At 31.4% G+C, this 27067-nt stretch overlaps 2 protein-coding genes and 2 long non-coding RNA genes across 4 annotated transcripts; 1 reads left to right on the forward strand and 3 right to left on the reverse strand.

Annotated features, from left to right (window-relative positions):
• Positions 1–1310: 1310 nt before the first annotated feature.
• Positions 1311–3001, reverse strand: LOC133195082 (IgGFc-binding protein-like). Its single transcript, XM_061330959.1, has 3 exons — positions 2983–3001; positions 2797–2895; positions 1311–2713 (listed from the first exon to the last, which is right to left on the reverse strand). Exons 1-3 carry the CDS (start codon positions 2999–3001, stop codon positions 1437–1439), a joined length of 1395 nt encoding a protein of 464 aa, XP_061186943.1. The 3' UTR covers positions 1311–1436.
• A 4133-nt stretch (positions 3002–7134) lies between these two features.
• Positions 7135–10426, reverse strand: LOC133194618 (uncharacterized). Its single transcript, XR_009722136.1, has 3 exons — positions 10346–10426; positions 7510–7539; positions 7135–7369 (listed from the first exon to the last, which is right to left on the reverse strand). It is a non-coding gene; the product is annotated as an uncharacterized LOC133194618 (long non-coding RNA).
• Positions 10427–19217: 8791 nt separating this feature from the next.
• Positions 19218–20851, forward strand: LOC133195083 (complement C1q-like protein 2). The gene is made up of 2 exons (XM_061330960.1): positions 19218–19371; positions 20460–20851. Exons 1-2 carry the CDS (start codon positions 19218–19220, stop codon positions 20849–20851), a joined length of 546 nt encoding a protein of 181 aa, XP_061186944.1.
• A 3729-nt stretch (positions 20852–24580) lies between these two features.
• On the reverse strand, positions 24581–26512 carry LOC133194619 (uncharacterized). The gene is made up of 3 exons (XR_009722137.1): positions 26455–26512; positions 24906–24999; positions 24581–24668 (listed from the first exon to the last, which is right to left on the reverse strand). It is a non-coding gene; the product is annotated as an uncharacterized LOC133194619 (long non-coding RNA).
• Between the last annotated feature and the right edge of the window lie 555 nt (positions 26513–27067).

The raw sequence follows: 27067 nt of genomic DNA on the forward strand, positions 1-27067 counted from the left end.
TGGCAAAGACATTAGTGTTTTCACTGCTAAAATGGCCGGTGTCTATTCCTTTAGCCAGTGCTTTTGACAAAGAAGGGATATACTGCCGTTGTTTGTGGATATGTCGATGCAAAATTATATTCTCGTGCAACAATTTACAAGCACGCTAGCACCTGGATGACTACTTGTGGAAACATGATAGATACACTGAAGAAGGGAAGCAAAGTTTCAACAAGAAATTATTCCGGGAGGAATATTTATCTGCATCGGGCGTATTCATATTTTTCAAGTTATGAATTGTAAATGAGTATCTGCTCCAACTGCGGATTACGTTTGACCCTGAAATAAATTTTTGAATTGATATTTCTTTTTTATTTGCAATCCTTGAATCACATGGAAACATAAAGACCGTTTCATATTTGAGGAAATCAAATAAAGCAATTTTATTTCAATTGATAGTGAAAAGTTAACAATGTATATTTCACAGCATGCAAAACAAAAGGCTTTTAAATCTTAATTGAATGACTATAGTAGTCCTAAAATTCAAACACCTTACTTCTGTTTGGGATCCATAGGAAAGTTCAGACTTGATTACAATGGCGAATACAATCCGTTTAAAAGTCCTAAAATCCGATTTTGTAATAAAAAAAAAATATAAAAAGTCCTATGGGTACATTTAATTATTTAACGTTTAATCACTTTGTCTTTCATTATTTATAAACATGATGGATTATTCCATTGATGTTGATTTTTGTGTAAAGGTTGGTGACAATAAAATGATAGTGGTGCAAGGATAAATAAATATACATGTATGTAGTAATGCATCAATAAGTATGTATGCACACATCATTATGTAACCCTTGATTTGAGAGATAACAAATAATCTGTTTTCAAAATTGTGTAGTGATAACTATGTATCTTAAGGACAGATGATACAAACAAAAAATGGGTTCCGGGATTGGTATATATATTTTGGATCTAATTTAGTTGTAAATGATGTGAATAATAAATTTCTAAAATATGAAGATAATAGTGTAAACTTTTTGTGATATTCAAAAATTTTGCCTTTCTGTAACCATCGTTATTTACCTATACAACTTTTTGTCACTTTAAGTATCATTATTGTCTGTAAGTGATATGTTTTAAAGAAAATAATGAGTTACGTACCTTATATATAGGTCTGCATTTTTTGTAAGAAATAGTTTGGATGAACAGAGGAAATGTTACCTCTAAACACTAAATTAAAAACAGAGGAAATGTTACTTCAAATTCTAAACACTAAATAAAAATAGGTAAAAAAATGTTCAAATTACTTTGAGGTAGAGGCATGTAATATTTAAATACACATATTCTTTAAAAATTGTTATTTTTCTGAACGTGAACTACAATGTATACTAAACTTTTGAAAGATGATCCTTTTAAATATTTATCGAAACAATTTTTCTTTTTCTCAATCCTTACGTTCCACAGCTTGTGGTTAACATGGTATTTCCCGCGTACCCATGGCCGTCATGTTTGCGTTGACCATTAACGAGAAAACCAAATCGAGACCCATCTGAGGTTTTTACATTAATTAAACCGCTTTGAACACTTACTGTACAAACACTGTATAGGGCAATTCCAACAAGAACAGATGAATGAAAAAGGCAACTATGTTCACTGATGTTTGTTCCGTTAATCTGAAGATTTCTGAAAGATTCGTTTCGTATTATAAAAGTAGCGAAGCTAAAGTTATATCCATCAGGTACGAAATTGGTGTATTTGCTGGCATACTGATTTATTCCAGGGACTGTGATCATGAACGGATCGCCATATACTTTAGCCTTAGTTGAAGACAATGCAATGCTGCTCACTAATACAGCCTCAGTGGAATGAATAACACCTATTTCGGGTGAGTGGAGGACAAATTCAACAAATTTATTTTTTAAAATCACTGTTGATGTTTTGATTTGTTTCGTAGTATATGTAATATAAGTTTTTACAGCCGATAAAATGCGTACGTGTGATTGGTATCTATGAATGTTTGGTGGCACAATAAAAGTATTATCTAGTTCTTCAGTTGGTGGAACCATTTCCATAAGCATGCTGCAGAATCCATGGTACCCAACATCATTACACCTATTTCCTGCAAAGACTGCAATAGGATTGGAAGAATGAATAGTTGTCCCTGTCAAATCTGCATTATGTCCAATTTGAAATGTTTGATATCTATTTAAAATAATGTTGAATGTATCCCCTCTTCCATAATTTCTTCCCTGTATCAATATCGTTATATCATAATCCGCTGTTAACACTATGCTTACAAGCGTATTGTCTTTCATCGAAGCGACAGTGAAATGACTTCCACTCTCTAAAACACCCTTTGTTGGTGTCGATGTTGATATGATATAGTGTGTTGAAAGTTTGTCAACGGGGAAGACTGTCGTGGAATCTGAAGAATACAGATATTCGGACAAGGACAATATTGATGACGCCGCGGTGGTGTTAATAAGAATAGCTTTATATTCGGTAGTAAAGTAAGAAGGAACAAGAGAATAGTGTACGTTTAACTTCTTCAATGTGGCATTTCCACTTTTATGACTAGATATCGACACCAAGTTTGATCTTTGATTCTCTGACAGTGAAACCGTTAAATTGAAATCGGTTTCTGATGACACAACGATTGTTTGGTTTGTTTCGTTTCCATCCTTGTGGTTTTGGATAAAGCTTACAAGAAAACTTCGCCCTGTGCTTCCTGTAATATTTGTTAATTCTAATTAATATGTTCAACATACATGTAAATAATATAAAATATATTCAAGTTCAAACATTCCTTACCTGAGTCCTTCTTTCCCTGTGCCGTTGTTTTTAGGTTTCGATTTCTACACGGGTTGATGATGAATTCATCATTAGTTATCAATTGCCGTGGTATCTTATCTGCTTAAGGAAGCAATAAATATTTGATATCAATTTAGAATAGTTCTAAGAAATAATACTGTGGTTTCATCAGTTTCTTAGGCTTACTTTGTGATTTTGCCAACATTGAAGTTTTGTTGCTATGTTAATTTGTAAACCTCGTCCAATTATATTATTAATGAAGTTTCAATTCGTTAATTACGTAATTCATCATTCTGTGGTTTGGCTGAAAACACGTTAAACAAGGAAAATTTGTATCTGATAATTCATCATATTAAACATAGATGTTTTGTTATGTAAAATGATGAAATTGATCAGGGCTCGTTATCTACATATTTTACATTGAAATATGTTGATTGTTTGATTGTATGTTGTTTTACGTCCCGTTCGAGAATTTTTTCACTCATATAGAGACGTCACCATGTACCGGTGAAGGGCTTCCAATTTAGACCTTTACTAGGCACTCAGGACTATTGAGCAGTAAGGGTTTTTTATCGTGCCAACGGCTACCGTGACACGGGGCCTCGGATTTAATGTCTCATCAGAAAGACCCGCAACTTTCACCTCAAAGTGCCGAGCGCTTGGCGAAGGAACATATGCTACCTATTTTTTTTTTTATCGACTTAGGTAAGTCGCGGCCGTGATTCGAACACACGACCTTCTGATCACGGAGAGAGCGCTCTACTGGCTGAGCTATTGTGACGGTTTTACATTGAAAGGTATATTAGATTGGTCCTAATTGATTGTCTAGTGATAAACACATACAATTTGCACTGCACCTGCATGTTGGTCAAAACAAAATTCAATATTGCAAGGGCATACGCTTATTTTAACTTGTAAATTGATAAATTGCTTCTACTTACTCACGCAATAAAATTAAAGAATGGCATTAAACAAAGGTTATACATTGAAACATATGGTTGAAATCTGTAAATAATATTCTGTTTGATAATAAAAAGCTTTTTTCTGTGAAGAAATACTTGATTAGCATCTCACTGCTGATAAAAAGCCTCAAAAATGTTACCATCCTCAAGTGTTTTGCGATCAACTACTTGTTAATACCTCGCTTTGTGGGATTTAACTTGCGATAAAAATGAATGCACAGGAACGTTTTGATGTAGTTAATACTCCTATAATGTTTCTTAAAAAATCTAGTATTTTGGTATTATGAAAAATTGTGATTTTTGCGTGATATATCAAAGTAAACATTTTCCTTATAAATCAGGCTCGCCTCCTTCAAATTAACTTGACAGTGCTGCTAATATTTCGAATCTAATTATCGGCCGCGGTAGAAATGAGACGTTATTTTTTCATTGCTTCGATTGAATATTTCCTTATTGATAACATACATGGAAGGTTTGAATAAAAGTTTAAAAAATTCCCTTAATAATAAATCTAAAGGATTTGTTATTGTGATCGGCTTCGACCAATCACAGATGATTCCATATTAGGCATCCGACAGATTTCACTAACTGCGCACACATTACGCCCTGCACTACTTTGACTATGCACTGAGAGCTTCATGTAAATCTTTCAAAACATGTTAAGTGCTTACAAGCATTATTTTGATGCATTTACCTTGAGATGAAAACGTTCAGTCAGCTACTTGGTGAACAATTTTTTCTAACAAGCGCAAGAATTTCATTCGGAAGTACACTTCCCTTAAGAGTGAAGTTTATTCGTTCATTGGTGTTTCGGAAAGCAACAAAAATATTCAAGTCACAGTAAATGTGTGCCCTATTTTCATTTCCATGAATGTATTTATTTTGACATCGTCTCAAGGCACTGTTCGAAGACCGCTCATAGTTTTCTGTTTTCCGTTTCTGGCTGCTTGACCACATAAAGTCTAATGCAATTAAATTTAACAACAAACAATAAATGTTACATAAACTGCGATTGGATCATGAAAGGTCATATCAAAAGTTTTATTCTACTAAGCATTGGTTAATATTTTAATGAGCAACGAAATATTTTCGTCTCATTCAACCTCGGCCAGAATGGGGGAGGATCGTACATTTTGGCAGTGGTTTGCGACGATGTAATTTTGATAGATCATTGAAAATTAAAGTATTTAAAATGCGCAGAAAAATAAGGCAAGTGTTCAGTTTGCAATAAAAATGCATCATATACCTTTTCTGCTTTGATTTCTTTTCCTTGGACTCTTTCTTGTGAAAATACATTAGAACGCTAAAATCAATGTTTTTGTTTTGCTTTGCATCAATTTAAGTTGTGATATCAATGTGGTGTGGTAATTAACATGGTATCTCGACAAGAGAGATGAGGACCACATCAGAAGTTCTTTTAGAAGATTTTGTTAAAAGAACTTTTCATTTTTTGAAAAGCGTCTTGTAGTTGATTGATTGATTGTAATTTGTTTTACGTCCCATTCGAGAATTTTTCACTCACATAAAGAAGTCACCGTATCCCAGTGAAGAGCTTCCAAATTTAGACCTATATTTGGCACTCAGGGCCATTGAGCAGTGAGGGTTCTTTATCGTACCAACGGCTACTGTGACACGGGGCCTCGGTTTTTAAGGTCTCATCCGAAAGACCCGTGACTTTCACTTCTAGTGCCAGGCGCTTGGCGAAGGAACAGTCGCTAGCTATATTTACGTATTAGGTTTGACGCGACACGGCGAACGAGAATCGAACGCCGGCCTCCCAATCACGAAGCAAGCCCCTTACCACTAGGCTACCGTGACCAGTTACAGCGTCTTGTGTATGCAAATGTTTTATTCGCGAATCGATCATAGAAAACTGTCACACGATCAATTAAAGTAAAATGAGTTGCTTGTGAGATGCTTAGATATCTCGCTCATACGTATCATAGAGGGTTTATAGCTTATTCGCTAAAAAAAAAAAAATAAGCCTCATATGTTGTTCCCACTCAAGCACCAAAGGGTCATGAATTCAATAGATGTGATCCTAAAATAATGGGAATTTTGAATATTTATAAGATTGATGTGACCCTGTTGCAACTGTGTGAAAAACAGTTTCCTTTGTATATGCCTTATGCTTAATTTGATCCCTTATTTAAGTCCCACCCTGTTTACGGTATGGAGAATTTGAACATTGTTGACTTTGTTGGCCTGGTTATGGTTGCATAATTATACTTGTTAATATTTTGAGTGTTTTCTTGTTACTCTAAAACATTCCTATGGAAAATTTGAAAAACCTTCTTAATTGAGCCCAATCTCAGCACTAGGGGCCTTGATTTTAACAAATATATACTTACACTCCAAAGGTATGCTAGCACTTTAATATGATTTTTTGAGACGCAGTATATTATTATATATAAATTATCACTGTCTTGTGTTATTAAAAAAAATAAACATATTTTTCAAAATATTCTATTTAAATAATTGATCCCCTTTACACCATGATTTGCAAAATTTTGAATCTACACTATATTGGACAGATGATCTTAAAGTTTCGTCTTTTCAATATCAATGTTCTTAAGACATCTGCCTATTTTCACTGTTTTTTTATTCGATATCCATCGATCCAATTCAAGTTTAATTTGCCACAAGATCTGTGTTTTTATCAGTTTGTTTAAATGAGGAGCCTCATTCGATTTTTAAAAAGAGGAAATAATTCAAAAATAAAAAGATATTATTTTTTAGAGCCACTTTACCCAAAACAGAACAAAATAAAACTTATCCAAACACTTTCTTAATTAATATCAATTGACGTTTGTTCAAATCATGACATATAGGGGTAAGATTCGTAATGAAAGGTTAAACGTGGGAAGATTAAATATGAAGATAACCAACAGTTATTAAACTCAAAAGTCTATTGAAAACAAATTAGGAGTAGGGCAAACACGGACCTCCAAAGGCATACAAGGCGAGATCAGGTCCATGGAGGAGTAAGGAAGATTTACATATGTACAAACCATTCCCATCCCTGGGGTGTAGCGTGGAATGCAAAGGAGGATAGATTTTTTTTTTCTTGAAAAGAACTTCGTAGAAAAAATATCAATACGGCCATGTTTAGCTATTTTAATATGCAAGCATTCACTGGTAGTGTAGATTTAAAAAAAAAATAATATTTTTTTCGAATTATAGTTCTGGGCAGTAGAGGGTCACATTTTGGAAAAATGGATAAGGAGGAAATTCTTAAAAACTACATGCCAGTTTTCAATATTTTAAATATTTCCAACAATCACAATAATTATAAAGAATTAATGTATTTAATAAAATGTATTGAAAAAAATATTATATTTCAATACATTTAATCTCGAAATCAGCATGACCACCATAATAATGGAAACATGAATGAAATTTTTCATGTGAAAAGTAACTTTTACGCCAGTGTGAATAACGTATGTTTTACTTTTCTCCAGAGCAAATAATGCGCTCGTTGTGACAAGTCCACAGATGAGAAAGCTTATAAGGAGAATAACCAACACAGGTTTCCAAGATTTTGTCGATGTATTTGACTGATTTACATTGGTGCTGACGCTTAATTTTTCGATAGGTCTTGCTCCAATGGGCTGCAGAGAAAATGATAAGTACAATATTAATAGAATTGTCGCACATTGTTGAATTAAAATAACTAAGTTTAGAAAACGAATTATAGCATATGTGGTTCCGTTTTTTAATTACTGAAAAAAAAATGTTTGAAAGGTTTTACCTCAAGATATCCTCCACCATCACTAAATTCCTTAACGAAAAAATAAATAAAAAGAAATCTATAAATACATTTAATGGTCGGGGTATGGAAATATAAGTTTTTGAACAACATTTCTTCTGTACTCTTCTTAATTGAAAATAAAAGGTCCATATAGCATATATGTGAAGAAGAATGTTCATAATTAACAAATGATAAATATCTTCTATAAAATATTTTTACTTTTATCTATAAACTTTTTGCGTACAAAAATAAGAGAAGGCATCGTAGATGAGGTTTATCTTGATGTATACATTTCAAGTAGTTCGATTAGTTTGTTAATATTTCAAGAACAGTTGACCTAATTAAGGAATTGATTTTAAATTACGTTACAATAAATCAAATCTACTAATCAGAACTAACATCAACAGTATTGCGGGAGAACTCTCTTTGCCGGTCAATAGTAAAAATTTAATGATAGTCAATATTTTCAAGACGAGCTAATATCAATTATGTTGACTGTTTTTCTTTAAAGAAAATATAGAGAATCTTCTTTTTTAATTATAACAATGTACATGTACATTATAGTTAACTACAGTTATAACTTTGATAATTTGATTTACTATAGAAATCACTGTGAAACTATACTGTTAACTTTGAAAACTTTTATTTCTATATCATCACTTTTTGTTCTTTATATCGTTGTGAATATGTTGATGACTCTTTATGCCTGTTTTGAAGTACTTAATGGAATTCGCAGACTTTGACTAACTAATGTGTCATACAAATATAAAAAGTCAGTGGATCTTTCTTTTACTAGATCCATCTTAATAATACAAACAAGAGGCCCATGGGCCACAACGCTCACCTGAGTAACTTTTGCCCTGTTGCTCTTCACCAGATTCTCCTCTTGTAATACATATTGTGGCCCCACCCTACTTCCGGGGGTCATGATTTGAACAATTTAGAATCTATACTACCCCAGGATGCTTCCATGTAAGTTTCAGCTTTTCAGGCCCAGTGGTTCTTGAGAAGAAGATTTTTAAAGATTTCTCCTATATATTTCAATGTAAAACTTTGACTCCCCATTGTGCCTCCATCCTACCCCAGGGGTTACGATTTGAACAATGTAGAATTTACACTACCCAAGGATGCTTCCATGTAAGTTTCAGCTTTTCTGGCCCAGTGGTTCTTGAGAAGATGATTTTTTAATGACCCCATCCTATTTTTGTTTTTTTCTTGAATATTTCGCCTTGTAAGGGGGTTTTTCCCTTCATTTTTACAATCTAAACTCTCCTTTACCCAAGGATGGTTTGTATTAACTTTGGTCAAAATTGGCCCAGTGGTTCTTGAGAAGAAATTCAAAATATGAAAAATTTACAGACGGACAGACAGACGGACGGACGACGGACAACAGGTGATCAGAAAAGCTCACTTGAGCTTTCAGCTCAGGTGAGCTAAACACCCACACAGATTGAGGTGATTTTTTTTTCATAAGTATCTTTTCATAAGCAGAAATTGAACATTTTTAGATTTCAAAAGTACTTACAATAGAAAATTTTAAATAAGAATAATTGGTTAAATAAGAGAATTCTGCAAAACTTGAAAATATTTAAGTTTTAGAATAAGATGAGAAGTTCATCAAAGAAAATGATTTACTTAAGGAATCACTGTCTAGTTAGTAGAGTATGCCAGGGCATCAACGATAGTTGGAAACGTGGGATAATTTGCATAACGGGCGAAGCCCGTTATGCATAAATTATCCCATGTTTCCAACTATCGTTGATGTCCGTGGCATACTCTACTAACTAGACAGTGATTCTTTATATTTCCATTTCATTGTGAAATAAAATTGTAAATTTAGATTTTAAAAATGTAGACTAATAGATTTAAATTACACGAGGCCTCACATGTCAATTTCAATAGTCCCCGCCCACTGACGTCAAACACAAAGACAGGCGCACGAGAATTAGATGCATATTAGGCCTCCTTAGAGTCAGACACAAAGACAGCAGCACGAGAATTACATGCATATTAGGCCTTCTTAGCTCCTGACCTTTCGCTTGGCGAAATTTGCATTCCGTTAGAATGATCAAGAAATCAACTCTCCTAACTTTCAAAGAGATATCACAGAGAAAACAAACAGAAATGGAAATATTATTATTATAACTTTGAAACTTTGATATACTACATGTAATTACCACTTTAAAAAAGGATCACTAGTAATAACTTTGACAGTTTGATTTACTTTAGTGAATTATAGTAAATTATAGTTATCTATAGTTAACTTAAACTTACTAATGAAAGTATTTTTGGTTGGGTTCTTAATAGTTTTATTGATCACTAAGTTATATATTACAGGCAGTTATATAATATTTGCACTTTTTAACAGGAAAATAAAAAATTACAGCTAATATTTTTTTAAAGATTGAAAGAAAATTTTAGATACATGTAGATTGCCACCTTGTATGTATTAACTCTGCAATCAAATACGCGAAATGACTGAAGTAATAAATAAAACACCAATAGGAACACTGCATGGTTTCGAATTTTTCGACACATACTTATCTATATTTATTGAATTGTTTTGAACAGGTTTCTGCATCAACAAAATCAAAAATCATGTATGTTTAAAATTGTAAATAATTATAAACTTTATAAAATAATGTTAAAATACAATAGCTCAATAAATACATACATATAGTACATGTTAAAATAAAACTGTTGCTTAGAGTGTAGTTAAAATAAATAATGAATTATTCTTATAACAAACAAAAACATAAACATTTTTATATTGTACTGATATTTTGAATGATATTTTTATCGGAAGAAACAAGGTTACATATAAACATTTTCTTACATGGTCCACGTAGATGTAAAGATCTTCTTCTCTTCTGTTACGTTCACCAGTATCCCGAAGATTCATTCTTTTGTTCGTTGATCTGCTACAAAATATAACATTTCTTTCAACCATATACCCTTCTAAAGTGCATGGCTACTGCTGATCCTTTTTTTTTTTTTTTTATAAAATACATGTTTGGCTTTATTTCTGAAATATGTATCCTGTTTTTAGCAAATAACAAGCAAGAGTATAAAATGGCCTTGCCCATACCCCAATTAACTGATCAGGACTCAATGACCAATTTCAAACATCAATATAAAGTTGGAAATTGGTGTTGTATTATGAAAAGTTTCCTCTGCGATTCCAGGTATTGAAAGTCAGGCTTTGTTCAATTGCAATGTTCTTGAATTTTGAATAAAATTGGTTTAATTGAGTACTTTCAGCATAGAATTAACATACGCCCAGCCCTCGGTCCAAAAAAAAATACAAAATGGATTACAATATGGATTACAATATAGATGTTTTGGTCTATGTAAAATACCAGTATTAAATTTGGCCATGTTTGAATTAATTTTCAGGTTTCCAGGATAATGATGCAATTCATGACGTGGTAATACATGGACTAGAAAGAATTGAGAGGAAATTACGTCATTTTTAATAGATATGGAGTCACCAAGGGTCCATGTAAAATTTAGGGTATTTTCAACTAAAACTGAGCAGTTTTGTTTTTTTTCCTAAATTCACAGGGCCAAAATAGGCCCTATGTGACCTTGTTCTTAAATTTATTAATAGTACTGATTCCTTCGCCTAGCTATAATATTTTTGTGAATCAGCGATGATTATGTTATAATATATTGATAACACAATAAGAAACATGCAAAAAAAGTCCAAAAGAAAAAAAAATGCTAATAGGAAACTAAAAGTCTTACACATGAGTCTTATCTACATTGGCAAAATGGCCGTTTACGAATTGTTAATATGTAATGAAAACCATATACGGTACCAATTTTGATGTACCAGGTGCGCATTTCGACAAATTATGTCTCCTCAGTAATGCTTCTACAGAAGCAGTGGAAATCCAAAATATTTAAATAAAAAAGACCTAAGAGCTGAAATAAGTGCCAAAATCTGGAGCCACATACGTCGAAGAATCAGAGATATGCACAAGAGAAATAATCCTTAATTTTGAAATAAATTTCTAAATTTTACTAGGGCAATTAAATGTATGTCCGTATCTTCAAGCTAGTACCGAAGTACTTAGCTACTGGGCTGTAGAAACACTCGGGGACTATCAGTCCACCAGCAGAGGCCTCGACCCAGAGGTCAAAATATAAATCACATACGGTACAAATTTTAATGCTTCAGATGCGCATTTCAACAAATTGTCTCTTCAGTGATGCTCATGCTGAGACGTTGGAAATCCAAAATATTGTAATAATCGATCTTGAATTAAGGCGATGTGTAGTTTTTCAAACATAACTCGTTTCTTATACAGTCATGAATATTTGAAAATCGTATTTATTCATGGAATTAATGGGCAAACGTTGTGCAAGGCGGTTGCTACCTATTTGCACTTCACTATGAGTTCAGAGTTTCAGTTCAGGTAGGGTTAAGTTGGTCATTTCAAAAGAAACACGATATTCAAGTGCTCATCAGATACATATTAACCAGCTGTTCTCATAGTGGAAGGATTTTATATCAAACTAGGTGTAGTCGGATCTCACGATGGTTGAAATTTAAGATACCGATTTTCATTATGTTTTTCGTATTCTTATTTACTCAACACTTCTAACCTTCGTTTAGTTCTAAAATTAAAAAAAAAGCCTCAAGTGAAAGAAATATACATGTCCAGTAAAATTTGAGATACGAAATATGAGATTAAAAATTACTTTTATTCAACACCTGTTGGTAATAAAAAATAATTTAAAAAGAAATACTAAATCGACTTTAATCGATACTAAATCGACTAAAAAAAACTTTAAAATAGTATCTTTACGTCGCAAAATTTTCAAATCATTTATCTGAATAATCACAGAGTAAATTCTTTTACACAAAATATTTACCTTATAGATACATGATTTCCTGAGGCATATTCCGCCACTCACTGCAATCAGATCAAGGTAAATTGTGGTTGACCTGGTTAAAATAATGATGTTGACGAGACTGTGACCGTAGTAGATATCTGTTTTTTAAAATAATCTTTAGCAAGTCACAATATTGCATAGTGACTGGGGAGGGGAGGGTATGAAATTTGTTTAATTTCCTGATAAGCAGGATATTCATTAGGGATTGTCACGTATGTCCTATCTGCAGGAATTCATACATACTGTACATGTTGCACCAGAACACTTGAACACTGGAAGTGGGATACATGTATATTTTAATTCTTTTTACTTCATGCATAGAGGGATACTTGTATTGAGAGAACCTAACGCCATAGTCTTGTTTATCAACAGCAAAGACGTCACACTATAAGTAAAATGTCCTAATATTTTTTTCCTTCTTTTTTTCTTTCTTATCTTTTTTTCCCCTTGAGGTTACAAGTCTGACAAAAATGCATTAGCAAATAATAAATAATAAATAAATAAAGGTAAACGATCCAGAAACTTATTCAAAGATCCATGCTTGTACTAAGAATTTCTTTCCAATATCATTTTACAAGCTTTATTAAGTTTTAACCATAATAACTTTTTTCAGCCTTTATAACCAAACACTAAAAAATGCCTATTTACGTTGACAATTTCTGATTATGTCGTGCCTGCAGGAAAATTAATGGCCAAACGTACTGATCCCATAATATCAAATATATTCTCAAAACTGCCATTGCTTCTATCTCTTGTTATTATTTCTTGAGTTACGTAAAAACCTGTCTTTTACTATAATACATAAATATGTATCTTGTTGTACATGAAATGCTGTCAAAATATTCAGCTACGCAACTATGCACATGTAGGACACTTTGAGATGTTCATAACCAGTAAAACGGTATTTTTTCCACCTGCCTACTGTAGTTATATGTTACTGAAGCTGCAGCGTTATTGTTGACAAACCAGTCGTATAGAATTCGTGAAACGTTCGTAATCGTTCATGTAACGTGAGGAATCGTTCGTGTATTGATCAGGCTCAATCGTTTGCGGTTTTAATCGTTCGTGATCGTGCGGTAAGAAACGTGCAAATTTCGTTTTGTAGGTTTTTATCGGAATGTAATTTGCTAAACAGGCAATTCGCTTGTCTGTTTTAAAGAAATGAAGCGCGATTAACATAATTGAACGAACTAATTATCGCTAATAAATAAGCAATATAGTAAGTCGTTCAATATATTAGATTTTCTTAAAATATTGTAACATTTTTAAATGATAAATGTATTTTAGATATTCAGCTATTTTTTTTCTGAACATTGATGCTCATTATATTTACTGCAAAGTTTGGTCAAGATTTTTTTTATCGATACATCAGAAATGTATATCTTAACAAAAAAATGAATAATTCTTAATGCTGAAATAAATATTAAGTCGGCAAATGTTACCGACATGATTGTCGAGGTTACTTTCATCAGTGTTTATCTCTGATACTTACTTTATTTTTATAATTTCTGCAAATAAATGAATTGTAAATTAATTACTGATTTTAGAGATTCACCAATGGAAATATTTTTGTATGAAATTATTTTTTTAATCTTATTCCCCTAACTGCATATCATAAAGTCCAACGGAATCAAAACTCACGGTCATGCACCTATATTATTTCAATTCTCATAGAACATGTAGCAATCAATCAAAAATTACATCATAACGAAGTCGGAGAGTTTCATAAATAATTATTTGTAATCTAAAATAACTATTAAGTCTTAATTGGTTTCAAAAATATCCATTACTAAGTAATTTTTCAGTGTTCTAAAGTCGATAAATTGCATCAATTATAATATTATTTGTAACTATTAAGCCTTATTTCGTTCTGAAAATATCCACTCCTAAATATTTTTATTTATTTTGGGTAAAGAATTGTGCCTTAGCAATCGTGTAAGATCGTGTAACGTGTAGAATCGTGTGCGTGAAGGATCGTTCGTGTAATTCATGAATTGCTGCAAATATTCATATTATAATTCATATTATATTATATCATATCATATAATTTATATATTATATATATATATATATATATATATATATATATATATATATATATATATATATATATATATATATATATATATATATATATATATATATATATATATATATATATATATATATATATATATATATCTCAATATAAAATCTATTTTAATTCTCTAAAACTGCAGACATAAGAATATATTAAGTGATTCCAAAATATCAAGCAAAACAATCAAGCCTTTAGTAGAAAATTATCAGGTCATTTCAAAGTCACTTTTTCGTGAAATGCTGCAAATATTCTTCTCATAAACATTGAAATCTATTTTAATTATCTTAAACTATGCTATCAGAATAAATCAGGTCATTCCAAAATATCAGGTCATGTTAAAAATCAGGTCTTTAGTAGAAAAATTATCAGGTCACTTCAAAGTCGTTTTTTTTTTTTTTTTGTTTGTTTGTTTGTTTTGTTTTGTTTTGTTTTTTTTTATTTTTTTTTTGTTTTTTTGTTTTTTTTTGCACATGTTGTTACAAATATTCATCTCATAAACATTGAAATCTATTTTAATTGTCAAAAATTATGTTCTAAGAATATACCAGGTCATTTAAAACCACCAGGTCTTTTGAAAATATCAGAGGTCTTAAGTAAAAATATCAGGTCATTCAAAATTATTAGGTCATTAAATTTTGTAAATTTACCTTGATATAAAGCAAACATTCTCAGAATTGTCCCCTAAAATTGTATTTTAGAATAGAATCAGCTATCCTCATAAATACTTTTCCCAAAAAATATGAAATATAATGTTTAAATTGATAATTTTATATGAGTTTTTTCATCAGGTCAATATCAGGTCTTTCGTAGGTTCCTTCGAGTAACAGGTTTAATCGTGCGTTAATCGTGCGGAATCGTTCGTGTAACGTGATCGTTCGTGTAATTAAGTTGTCAACAATAACATTACTGCCACTGTAAAAATTGTTATGGAATTTTACGTAATTAAGTATCACTATTAGACGCTTCGTAATGTCTTTTCATTTACACAAATACATACATGTATCTTGATTGTACTTTTTATTCAGCGTGAAAAGTAATAAAATAAAGTGTTAATTTTGAAGCCATAAGACAGGAAATTTGACGACAATGAATTGAAAAGTACTAGTTGGTATTGATACTTGAATAAAAAAAAAAGCGGTGATGATCGAGGAACAAGACGACCAGCCCGGAATAAGATGCAGATTGCAAATTGACACCAAGACTGGTTGAGTTCCTTATAGACTTCATATTGGTGTGGGTCTATTGGTCAAGGGCGATATTGGCAGTAGCATATATACGATGGACGACAGCGGCCGCCACTTTTGATTCTGAATATTGTCATTTTGTACAGCTTTTTTGTCAATTTTCGTTGACAAATTACAACTAAACTGGTAATGCTGTATGTCCATATACAGTTTTTACACTGACAATTTACACTGGAGAAAATTATTAAAATTCTTTCTTGTGATATGAAATGAAGATACATAAAACAGGTTATTTGAAGGTGATAAGCTTAAGGTTCTAGCAGAACAGCAAGGTCGGGGTGATTACAAATTAGTATTGTCTTCTAGATATGCTTTCTCGACAGATTGTAGTAATTCATTTAATTCATTAAATTCCATGTTGGTGTACCTGCTGGTCACATCATAGGTAACCAGGATGAAATTTTCCAGGTCTATCAGAAATTTGATTTTGTTCATAATCGGACGTGTCTTTGATAAATGAATTTTGTTTTTTAAACAATGCACAAGAGGAAATGATCAAATTAGTTACATGTACCTATATTTTCATTCCCGTGCCACATGAAAAAAAAAAAATGGCCGATCAGGTGGAAGTCTTGAGAGGTTGCGTTGGCCTTTAAAAGTGTTTCAAGCATTAAGTTATTAATTTTATGTCTTTAGAAAGCAATACAGACTCCCACATTTAAAGTTGTCATTTAATTCTTGCTTAAAAACGGGTATATTTCCGTATCTAAAGTTTTGTTTTTGATACATTCCATAAACTTTTGATTGGATGCTCACATGTAGAGCTACTAAATCCTGTTTTTCTACCTCTGCATAATGGGTAGAAACGAGTTGTCTCATACAATTTGAGGATCGAGATATATCCATTATATTCATGTATATCCATTACAACAAACGTATTACTTTTATTCGCCTTTTTAATTACAATCCCAAGAATATCTTTTTAATGATACACCAAGGTAACAGAATGACGATTAACGTCTAATCTAGGATTAACTGGGTTACGATATCTCAGACTAATTGAGGGTGAAAATCATTAAAATGCTCCTTATCTCTTTCAAGCCACCTGTTTTATGTATCTTAATTTCATATCTCACGAAAGAATTTTAATGCTTTTCGCTGGTGTAAATTGTCAGTGTAAAAAGTGTACATGTACATATAGCATTACGAAAATTGACAAAAACACTGTACAAAATGACAATATTCTTAATCAGAAAGTGGCGGCCGCTGTCGGCCATCGTACTAATATGCTTAGCAGTATACCGGATGATTTCAGTGTTGATAAACTTAAGTACCGTACTATGACTTTTGAACATGTATTGAATATCAAACTTATGGCATTCGGAACTGTTCTAAATAGAAATATTTTCAAGAAATAAACTGGATATATATTTTTTTTTCCGCGCCGGAAACTGCATACAAACAGTTTTCTATGAGATTTTGTACAGTATCGATTCCTCTCTATCAATTTTTTCCCGTTATTATTGGTTACGTTACATATTAATAATTATAATCATCAAGATATAATGTAAAAAAAAAAAGTCAAAGTCAGCTGTTCATGAGAATTACTTTTACCGTTACAAACTTTTTTGATAACAGTAAAAAAAAATTAGAAACGAAATATTATTGATTTTCCAATGTTAAAGAGGCTGGTTGATATTTTTAAAGGGGTGGGGATAGGATAAAAATCAGCTGAAGGAGTGAACTCTTTTTTATTTGTAAGTCTGGTAGAGACCTTATGCACGTTTACTTTTCAGTATATTAACCAAAAATTTTTTTAAAACATTTTTCTTTAATTCAAACGATGGGACAAACGCTACATCCATATTCAAACTGACTGTCTAGATTCTAGTTCTTAGTACTATTATCTGAGTTTTTAAAGAGTGGATAAAATAAGAACTTATTAAGAAATTTAATCAAAGAATTTTAATTTTAATAATCAAGAAATCTTATTAAAAAACATAGTAATGCTTTCAAAACATTATTTAGATATATTCATACTTTTTACATTTACACTTTATATTTTTGAAAAGTTTGAATATTATTTTTATCTGAAAAGGTTTTGTTATTTCATACTGCACTTTACAAGAATGCATCGGAAAAAAAAATATCGTCACACTAACTCTTTACTTCAATTTATGGATGACTGATGCACAAGTGTTTTTGCAAATAATTTGTGTGTATATCTTCCGTGTCTTCACTTTGGGTTTAATAACTGGTTTCAGATATCAGATATATCAAATATTGTTTTAATTATATTGGTTACACGTATATATGTGTATAGACATGAAAAAATAATTCAAATACAAAACTTTTAATCTGGAGTACATATAAGTACAGTTACATTTTTATTATCTCACATACAATGTAAGCTGAAAGTTCAAGTGAGCTTTTCTGATCACATTTTGTCCGGCGTACATCTGTCCGTCTACCTGTCTGAGCCCTCTGTAAAATTTCCACATTTTTGACTTCTCAAGAAACACCATAAAGCATCCCTGGGTAAAGGGCACAATAGGATATGAAAGGTTTACAAGGGAATTAATCCATAGGAAACATATTTTAAAAAAAATCTTCTAGTTAAGCAAAGCAATGATTATTTATTTTGATATGGAAGCACCCTTATGTAGAATAGATTTTAAAAAAATGTTGTAATCATGTCCCCTCTGGGATAAGGTGGGGCCACAGTAAGAATTCAAAACATATGAATATATAGGGAAAAACTTCAAAAATATATTTTTTTTCAAGAACATACTGAAACATCCTCGGGTACTGTAGACTCAACTTTGTTCAAATCATGGACCCTTGGTTAATGCGGGACTTCAATAGAAGCAGTTTATATAGAAACATATAGGAAAAAAAACCTTAAAAGGCTTCCTCTATTGAACCACAAAATCAGTATTAGTAATATATATACGCAAGCATCTTCAGGTAATATAAATTCAAATTCTGTTTAGATCAGGGTCCTCGGAAATGGGTTGGCAAGATCACTCTAAATCTATTTAAAAGCAAAACATACCTAAATTATGTGGAATGGCTTTTTTGAATTATGATCCCTGGGAACAGGGTTTGGTGGAAATAAAAGATAAAAATTTTACAAAATACATGTGTGCATAAAAAAAACCCTCCAGAACAGCAAGGATAAGTTGATCGTATTGATATTGAAGCATCCCAGTGTTGTATGGATTCAACTTTAATTGAATAATAGTTCTGTTCAGGAAGATTTCGGTCGCTTATGTGGAATCAAAATTTTATGAAATTAAAAATGTCAATTTAAAACAAAATCTACTGATGAAGAACAGCAGGACCAAATTGACTCAGGAGAGAGTTGTGGTCTGACTAGAAATCATTATCGATAATTTCTAATGAACATAGTTTTTTCAAAAAACATAACAAAGTTCATATTAAAGTTTCTTGACTTTCTCTGCAATTAAGCTTTGCGGAGGAAAATATAAGCTTTATTTCTAAAACTTTCTTTTTTTGAAAAGGTAATTTAAACATCAAAGATGAAGATTGTTTTCCTCGGAACTTTACTATGCCTTGCCAGCATTGCCACCTCCACGCTTACTTCAAAAGGATTTCTAAACAATGTCATGAACTGCAAAGCAACTTGTCGTGAAATGGGTTGGGAACCATGTTGTAAGAAGAAAACTGTGAAAGGTAAAAAAAAAGATCCTTCATTGAGGCCCCACTCAACTCCAGCGGACATGATTTGAACAAAATTGAATCTTCTCTACCTGAAGATACGTGCTAATGAAAATGACTTATAATGTTTCTGTTCTTGAAAAGAAAATTTTAAAAGATATTTTTCCTACAAATTGCAATGCGAATTTTTTTTTTCTATTGTGGTTGAAACCCACCCCATGGTCTTGATTTAGACAAGCTAAATTTCAACTCTGTTTGAGGAAGCTTTCACATAAATTTCTTTGATTTTTTTCTTGCCCAATGGCTCTTAAGAAGATGATTTTTAAAAGATGTCACCTTCTTTACTAAGTTAAAATATAATATTTATATGATTTAACTAATTCATTATCATCTCCTCTTGAAAGAGGGAATGACTCTTATTTTTAACAAAGTTGAATCCCTTTTATTCATTAATGCTTTGTTGGAAGTTGGTTCAAATTTGCTATATGGGCCTATAGAAGTGTAAAATGACGATACACAATAAACGACACTGGACACCCTTTGATCAGAAAAAAAGCTCGCACGAGCCGTTTGCTCAGGTGAATTCAAAATGAAGCCATCGACAAAGATTCAAGGAACTCCATTATAAAGATCAGAAAAGAAGACTTAAGTCTTTCCCCTTATAATTGATAAAAAACAACTCAGCCAAATGCTAATACGTAGGATGTTTTGTCAATCATTTCTGGTTTATTCCATAGACAGAAGTCTCATGGGAAAATGATGATTTGATAGTATAGTACTCTGAAAATTGAATGAAGCGATTTCAAGAAAAAAGATAAATAAATAAATAAAATCAGACACTACATAAGAATGCTTCTATATCAATGACTAATCATGACTTTATTGTATGTCGGAGTAGTTTAAGTAGGAAATATAATTGATATAGCGTCTAAGGTTAGCATTTTATTTCATTTTCATTTCATTGAAATGTAGGAAGAGATTTCCTCATTCAAATTAAATTGAAAAGTGATTGAAAGTAATTGAATCATCAATTAATAAATATTTGTCATTTAGAATTGGTTGATGCAATAACTGTTTTAGTTCTTTTTTTCGTATATTTGCAGATAAAAATCATACGACAGCTTTCCATGCTGTACTGTCAAAGAGCATTAACAGTCTTGCACACAATACCATAGTACAATACAAAACAGTGACAGCAAATATCGGGGGATGTTATGACCCAGACAATGGTGTGTTCACTGCTAAAGAGGCCGGTGTCTATTCCTTTAGTTGGTGTTTTTTGACGAAGAAGGGTGGAACTGTCTATTTAGGTGGAGATGTCGATGGCAAGATTTATTCTTATGCAATAATTGAACATCAGGCCAGCACCTGGATGAGTACATGTGGGCATATGATAGTTACATTGAAGACTGGAAGCAAGGTTTCGACGAAAAATAACGGGAAAAATGTCTATCTACATGGCGGTTATACATATTTTACAGGGCATAAACTGTAAATGAATATCCTCAGCTATTCATGAATATCTCTGACACTGAAATAAATTTTTGACTTCGTAAAGATGTTTCAATTTTGTTTAAATTCTTTAAAACCAACTGGAAAAATAAGACTGTTCAACAGTTATTTGAATTGAATAAATTTAATATAGATTTCAATTATAGCGAGAAATCAACAGGCAAGGAATGAATATAAATATATCGAATAAATCGCACAAATATATAGTCACTTCACGCAACATTAAGAATTTTTTAAAGTTATTTTGCAAGCTTTAATCATTACCCGGGTTTAAATACCATATTCCCAACTGGGTTTCAAAAATGAAAAGTTCGGACTCAATGAAAAGCCTTTAAAAGTTAAAAGCATTTCACACAAATTAATTTTCTGCCCACTTTTGAACACTATAATACGGAAGCCTATTTAGGAACTATCAATAAATATTTTTGAATTCGATATAACGAATTGTCGAATTTGTTATAACGAATTTAATTCGTTATAACAATTTCTTTGAATTCTTTATAACGAATTCAATCTGTTATAACAAATTTGTTGAATTCGTCATAATGAATTCAAAAATTTGTTATAACGAATTAAATTCGTTTATCGAGTCAAAATTCGTTATAACAAATTAAATTCTTTTTAACAAATTCTAAAATTTGTTTTAATGAATTGAATTTGTTTTATCAAATTCAACAATCGGGTTCTATAGAAAATTATATTTGAATTCGATATAACGATTTGTCGAATTCGTTTTAACGAATTTAATATGTTATAACAAATTGAAAAATTCGTTATAACGAAATTAATTCGTTATAACAAGTTTTGAAATTCGTTATAACAAGTTTTAGAATTCGTTATAACAAATTAAATTCGTTATGTCAAATTCTTGATTTCATTATAAAGAATTCAACAAATCTGGTATAACAGATTGAATTCGTTATAACGAATTCAAAGATATTGTTTTAAAGAATTGAATTCGTTATAACAAATTTGACAATTCGTTTTATCGAATTCAAAAATATTTTTGATAGGTCCTGAATGGGATTCCATCCATACTATACCCTTATATTATAGTTTTATACAATTACTTTTTTTCAATTACCCCATCCCTGTTCCATACCATACCCTTATATTATAGTTCATTTATTTATAAACACAATGAATTAATTAATGGATGATGAAATTAGAGGAAAGCTTCTCCATGCATTGACTCATGATATATTTTTATTTAGGATTCAAATTACTCTGTTTTTTCTATAGAAAGAAAATAAAACATTTTCATGACTTAGATAAAAGGTACATTTAAAGATAGGTATCTCGAATATCAATAACTCTAATATCATGGAATAGTCGAAGTGATTTGGATGTTCCAACCACTTATTTCTTTAATATTTTACCCTCATTAACTCGAATCCGTAGATAGCTGGAAGTTTTTTCTTTGTATCATCGATTTCGAGATAACGAGGTTTAAATGTATTTAATAACCTTATGATACTACACTTTATAAGGTATTCACTTCATCCTTTTCTTAATTTTTCCAAGTTCGTAGAAAGTGGACTGATTACCTGTGAGTTTCTCCGATGCACCTGTGTACTGTCTATAATTCTTATGTAAAAGTGTTCCTGAATTCAATTCATTACCTTCCTCAAATATTTAGTAGTTTCAATCAATTTAAAGATAGAATGAACAGTTGGGAAGACAAATCAAGTAGCTGTTGTCACTAGCATACTAGTTTTCTCATTATGGAAGGATTTTACCTTCACGTGTTTATGTTATTTTCGAAAACCTACCCCTACCAATATATCAACTGAAATACTCTTCATTTATGAATAAATCAATTTGTCTTGAAAGTATACATATTGCGAGTTTTATAAATGTAACCTTTATGATACGAGGGTTGAACTAAAAGTAATGTCACTGCTGCTATTAATATATATATATATATATATATATATATATATATATATATATATATATATATATATATATATATATATATATATATATATATATATATATATATATATATATAAAATTTCATTCACCACGCACCTTCGTCCACTCATCTGTCACAGTAGACTATAGTCCGAAATATCTGACGTTTTCCAGGCGTTTTGTTCACGATTTTGATATTTTACATGCAAGGAAAACCGGTGCCATCATGAAAAGTGGAAAATCGCGAACCGGAGGCGGCATTCTCGGGTCGGTTTTCGATACATGCGAACCGAATCAAATGACTAACTCACTTCTTATAAATATCAACAGTACAATATTCCGAGTACTTTCCAATATCGTTTTTCTTCTTCCTTTGTAATATAAAGTGTCTGGTGAAAATATTTTATCAAAATATAGAGGTTTGCTCTGATTTAAGGCATTTTGATTCCGTACATTGATTGGAAATAAACAAGTTTGCCTTTGATGAATAACCTCTCAGTACGTGAAGATCAAACCCCCTTGTAGCCCCAAATATTGGAAAATGGTCTGAATATTAACTGCAAATATCAAGGGCGTAAATAATTACTTGCACAATAAACTATATATATGTATTTTTAGAACGATTATTGTTCGAAAGTCCGTCAGTAGTTTATTTTTGAAAATACTTTGGCAAAAATAATCAACTACACATATTGACAATTTCTGATAATTCAAAGGCAAACTTTAAGAATATCAAATAGCTTCCCATATTGCCTGTAGAGTTGAACCTCGTTAATCAGGAAGCTAGTGTTAACAGCAACTTGTACAGATTAATGAATCCGGATTACTGAACTAGACCAATATATCAATTGGTAGATATTAATGTTAAGTCTGTTCATCAACAAATTTCGTCTAGCGGTCTAAAAATACTGATAATTGTCGTCCAGGTTATCAAGGCTTAGCAATATATTGTCAACAAAATTATCGAAAGATGAATGACCCTTCTTTCTCAATTTTTGAAATTTTGTGAAATCGTGCCCATAATTTTCGCATAGATATGAATGTGTAGCATATCTGTTTACGGCCTTCTACTCCTGAATAAATTCAAGATTTATTAATTGATTGTATCTTGTTTTATGTTCTGTTTGAGAATGTTTCAGAGACGTCACCATATACCCCTGAAGAGCTTCAAATTTAGATCTTGACTAGGCAATCAGGGCAATTGAGCAGTGACTGTTCTTTATCGCGCCAACGCCTATTAATACGGGGCTTTGGGATTTTAAGGTCTCATCCAAAAGACCTGAAACTTTCACTTCATGGTGTCCAGCGCTTGTCGAATAAACAATTGCTGTCTATTTTGTATCGACTAAGGTTATTATTTGCCGGGGGTTGGAACCCACAACCTTCCGATCATGGAGCAAGCGCTTAAGCGACTGAGCTAACGTAACTGCATGAATGTAAGAGTTTAACGTTGCGTTGCATTTCGTAATATAAGAATAAAATCGCATAAAGGCTTATTTCAGAAAGCAGTTTTATTGAAATACAAGTATACGTGTACAATTCGTTTTTATCTTTGTTCAGCTTTCGTCAATCTACCTGAGAATATAACAAATTGTTTTAAGGAAAGCAAAATGTTTACAGCGCGTTCAAGAAATAAAAAAAAAATTTCATCTTAATCCCTTTCACAGACAAGGAAGCAACAAATGTGCACGTACGATCCATCCAAAATCCATTCTGGCACAAAGTTGCGCAATCTTGATTTCCATTAGCATCATTAGGTTCATCTGTAAACCAATTCCAATATGTCGTCCGTCTTTGTTGGGTCCAGGTAAATAAACCTTCTTGATCTATGTCAATTGTCCCTATCCAGGTATTACAACATCTCCACAATATCGAACAGGTAGCTGAAGGAAAACAAATCCTACTTTCAGTATCTCAGAGTTTTTTTTTTTTTTTTTTTTTTTTTTTTTTTTTTTTTTTTTTTTTTTTTTTTTTTTTTACTCTAATAGTGGAAACTCTTTACCAGGTTAAAATGTGCATTAATTTCAAAGAATCAACGTATTATAAAATATTTATGCAGCTTAACTAGATTAACTTTATTCTTTCTTGTACTCATATATTAACTATCTTTAGTCATTCACCAGTATCCCACGGCACAAAAACATCCATGATCCAATGATTCTCCTCGTCATTGTCTATTGTAACCATGTAAGCACCGAGTCTCTTACAATTTAGCTGAAAAAATGTATCTTTAACATTTTTATAATGTTTTCTATATTCCGATAGCAGTGTAATTGATAAAAGCTACATTTTTATTTGATATTTGTCCTTTTTTCTCTTTTCTTGTAACACATTTTTCACTTGTCTTTAATTCTTCGTTTTTGATATTTCAAAATCCCGATCTATTTGCTATGAAAAAGAACAAGTATATAAGCCCTTTATATATAAAGAGAGTTGTACTGCAAATTAAAATAGAAGAAAAAACTGCGCATACGTTTATAATACAGAAAAAAAATCTGTATCTACCCTATAGTTTGCTATGAAATTTAATGAAAACTCGTTGAAAAAAATGAAATGAAAACTCGCGAGACAGCATTTCTTTTTATATTTTCACTCCTGCTTCACACTAGTGAATACAAAAAAAAAAGATCCTGACCAACTCGTGAAATAAATTCCATATCCAACTACAAAGCATTGAATATCATCGATATACAATTGTAAACTGTACAATATGATTTAGTGTCCTGTACATTTAGCATACTTGTAATTTTTTAAAGATGACTATGGTTCCAAGACTTAATATTAAACGAAGAAATATACTACCGGACTTTATAAACCACTTCCTATTTCTTTTTAAATTTCGGTTTTACCCATTGACATTTGACCTTTACCTTGGTAAGGACACTATAACACTATTTATATTAAGATTCAACTATGATATTATTTCATTAAAAACAAGGTAATTGATTTAATTTTTTATATATGTAATTTTTAATTCGGTAACAATCAAAAACCTTCCGGTTTCATGCACCTTTTTTCTGACATTTGGTATAAATTTAAGGTTCAAACAGTTGGGTTTGATTATTTATAGATAAGTTTATGTTGATAGTAATTATATAATGCTCTGGACCCATTCATTTTCATGGGGGTTAGATGATTTGGTTTTGGAATAACCATTATGTCGTTGGTATGGAAAAAAAGTGTTTGGATGAAACTATTTTGTCCATTTTATATCATAGTAAAAATTTTAAGTTTGTGATTTAATTTATTTCATGGTCTTGCTCCACATCGAAATAGAAAGAATACAAAGAATGATGGAACCATTGTATATTCTTTGATATTTGTTAACGTAAAGATTCATTCCTGTAGTCCATGAACTATAAAATAATTGAGATTTAGAAAACAAATACTATTTAAAAGGTATGTATCTTCTCAAAACCTCTTCTTTGTTTTCACAAGATGATTCTTGAACTCGTTCTTCAGAATCTATTTCACAAGGATAGTTTTCAAGAAGACTTGTAAATGAAGTATGAAAAAACCTGTGTTTCCTTAATCTTTAAGTCCTCGGTTGTTTTTAATCCCTGTTATCAGAGGCCCACATAAATCATATGAAAGGATATAATATGTCGAAAATATCTATTCTGTTAAGTAAATGAGATTATAACAACATGTTCCTAAGGTAAACCTTACCTCTGAAGTCATCCAATATTAATTCATGGCAGTTGGGCTCGCAATGTAACAATGTCCGTTGTACAGTATCCACCCTGAGTCACAACCTTTGAAATAATTTACTTGAATATACAAATGTTTACAAGAAATTCTTGATTAAATCGTTTTAAAATAGTCATTTCAATATTTTTTTATTCATTATACATGAAAGCTACATGTACAAGCAGCTTGGTTTAAAAGAATTAAGATGCCTTTAAGGAACAAAGAAGAATTCTTTTTATACGTCTATAAGTAGTCTAGAGATCCAATATTAATAAATGAATGACACTGATATTAATATTAATGTGTTTTAGTCAAGCTTAGGACTAAATTATTATGAATGAGTCGGAATGATCATGAACAAACCATTGCTGTGCACAAAAAGTTCCCATCCTATTTCTATCCGACTCCTGTCAACTGGTTGTTCATTAAGGCGAGACTTCACAGTTTTACAGTGATCTGTACATTATTGTACAGCATTCCTGCACAGTTTTTGTTGTGTAATAAACAGTGAAGGCCACACTGAACTCGACTAAACCGACTAACCCCCTGTAGCGTTTGAGAAACGTACACAGCATCGCTTTTTGGTTACAAG

The sequence above is a fragment of the Saccostrea echinata genome, unplaced genomic scaffold, assembly GCF_033153115.1.
Source record: "Saccostrea echinata isolate AGI-Se365-2 ecotype Australia unplaced genomic scaffold, CSIRO_AGI_Sech_v1 ptg000029l, whole genome shotgun sequence".
In the NCBI taxonomy this organism is placed as follows: domain Eukaryota; kingdom Metazoa; phylum Mollusca; class Bivalvia; order Ostreida; family Ostreidae; genus Saccostrea; species Saccostrea echinata.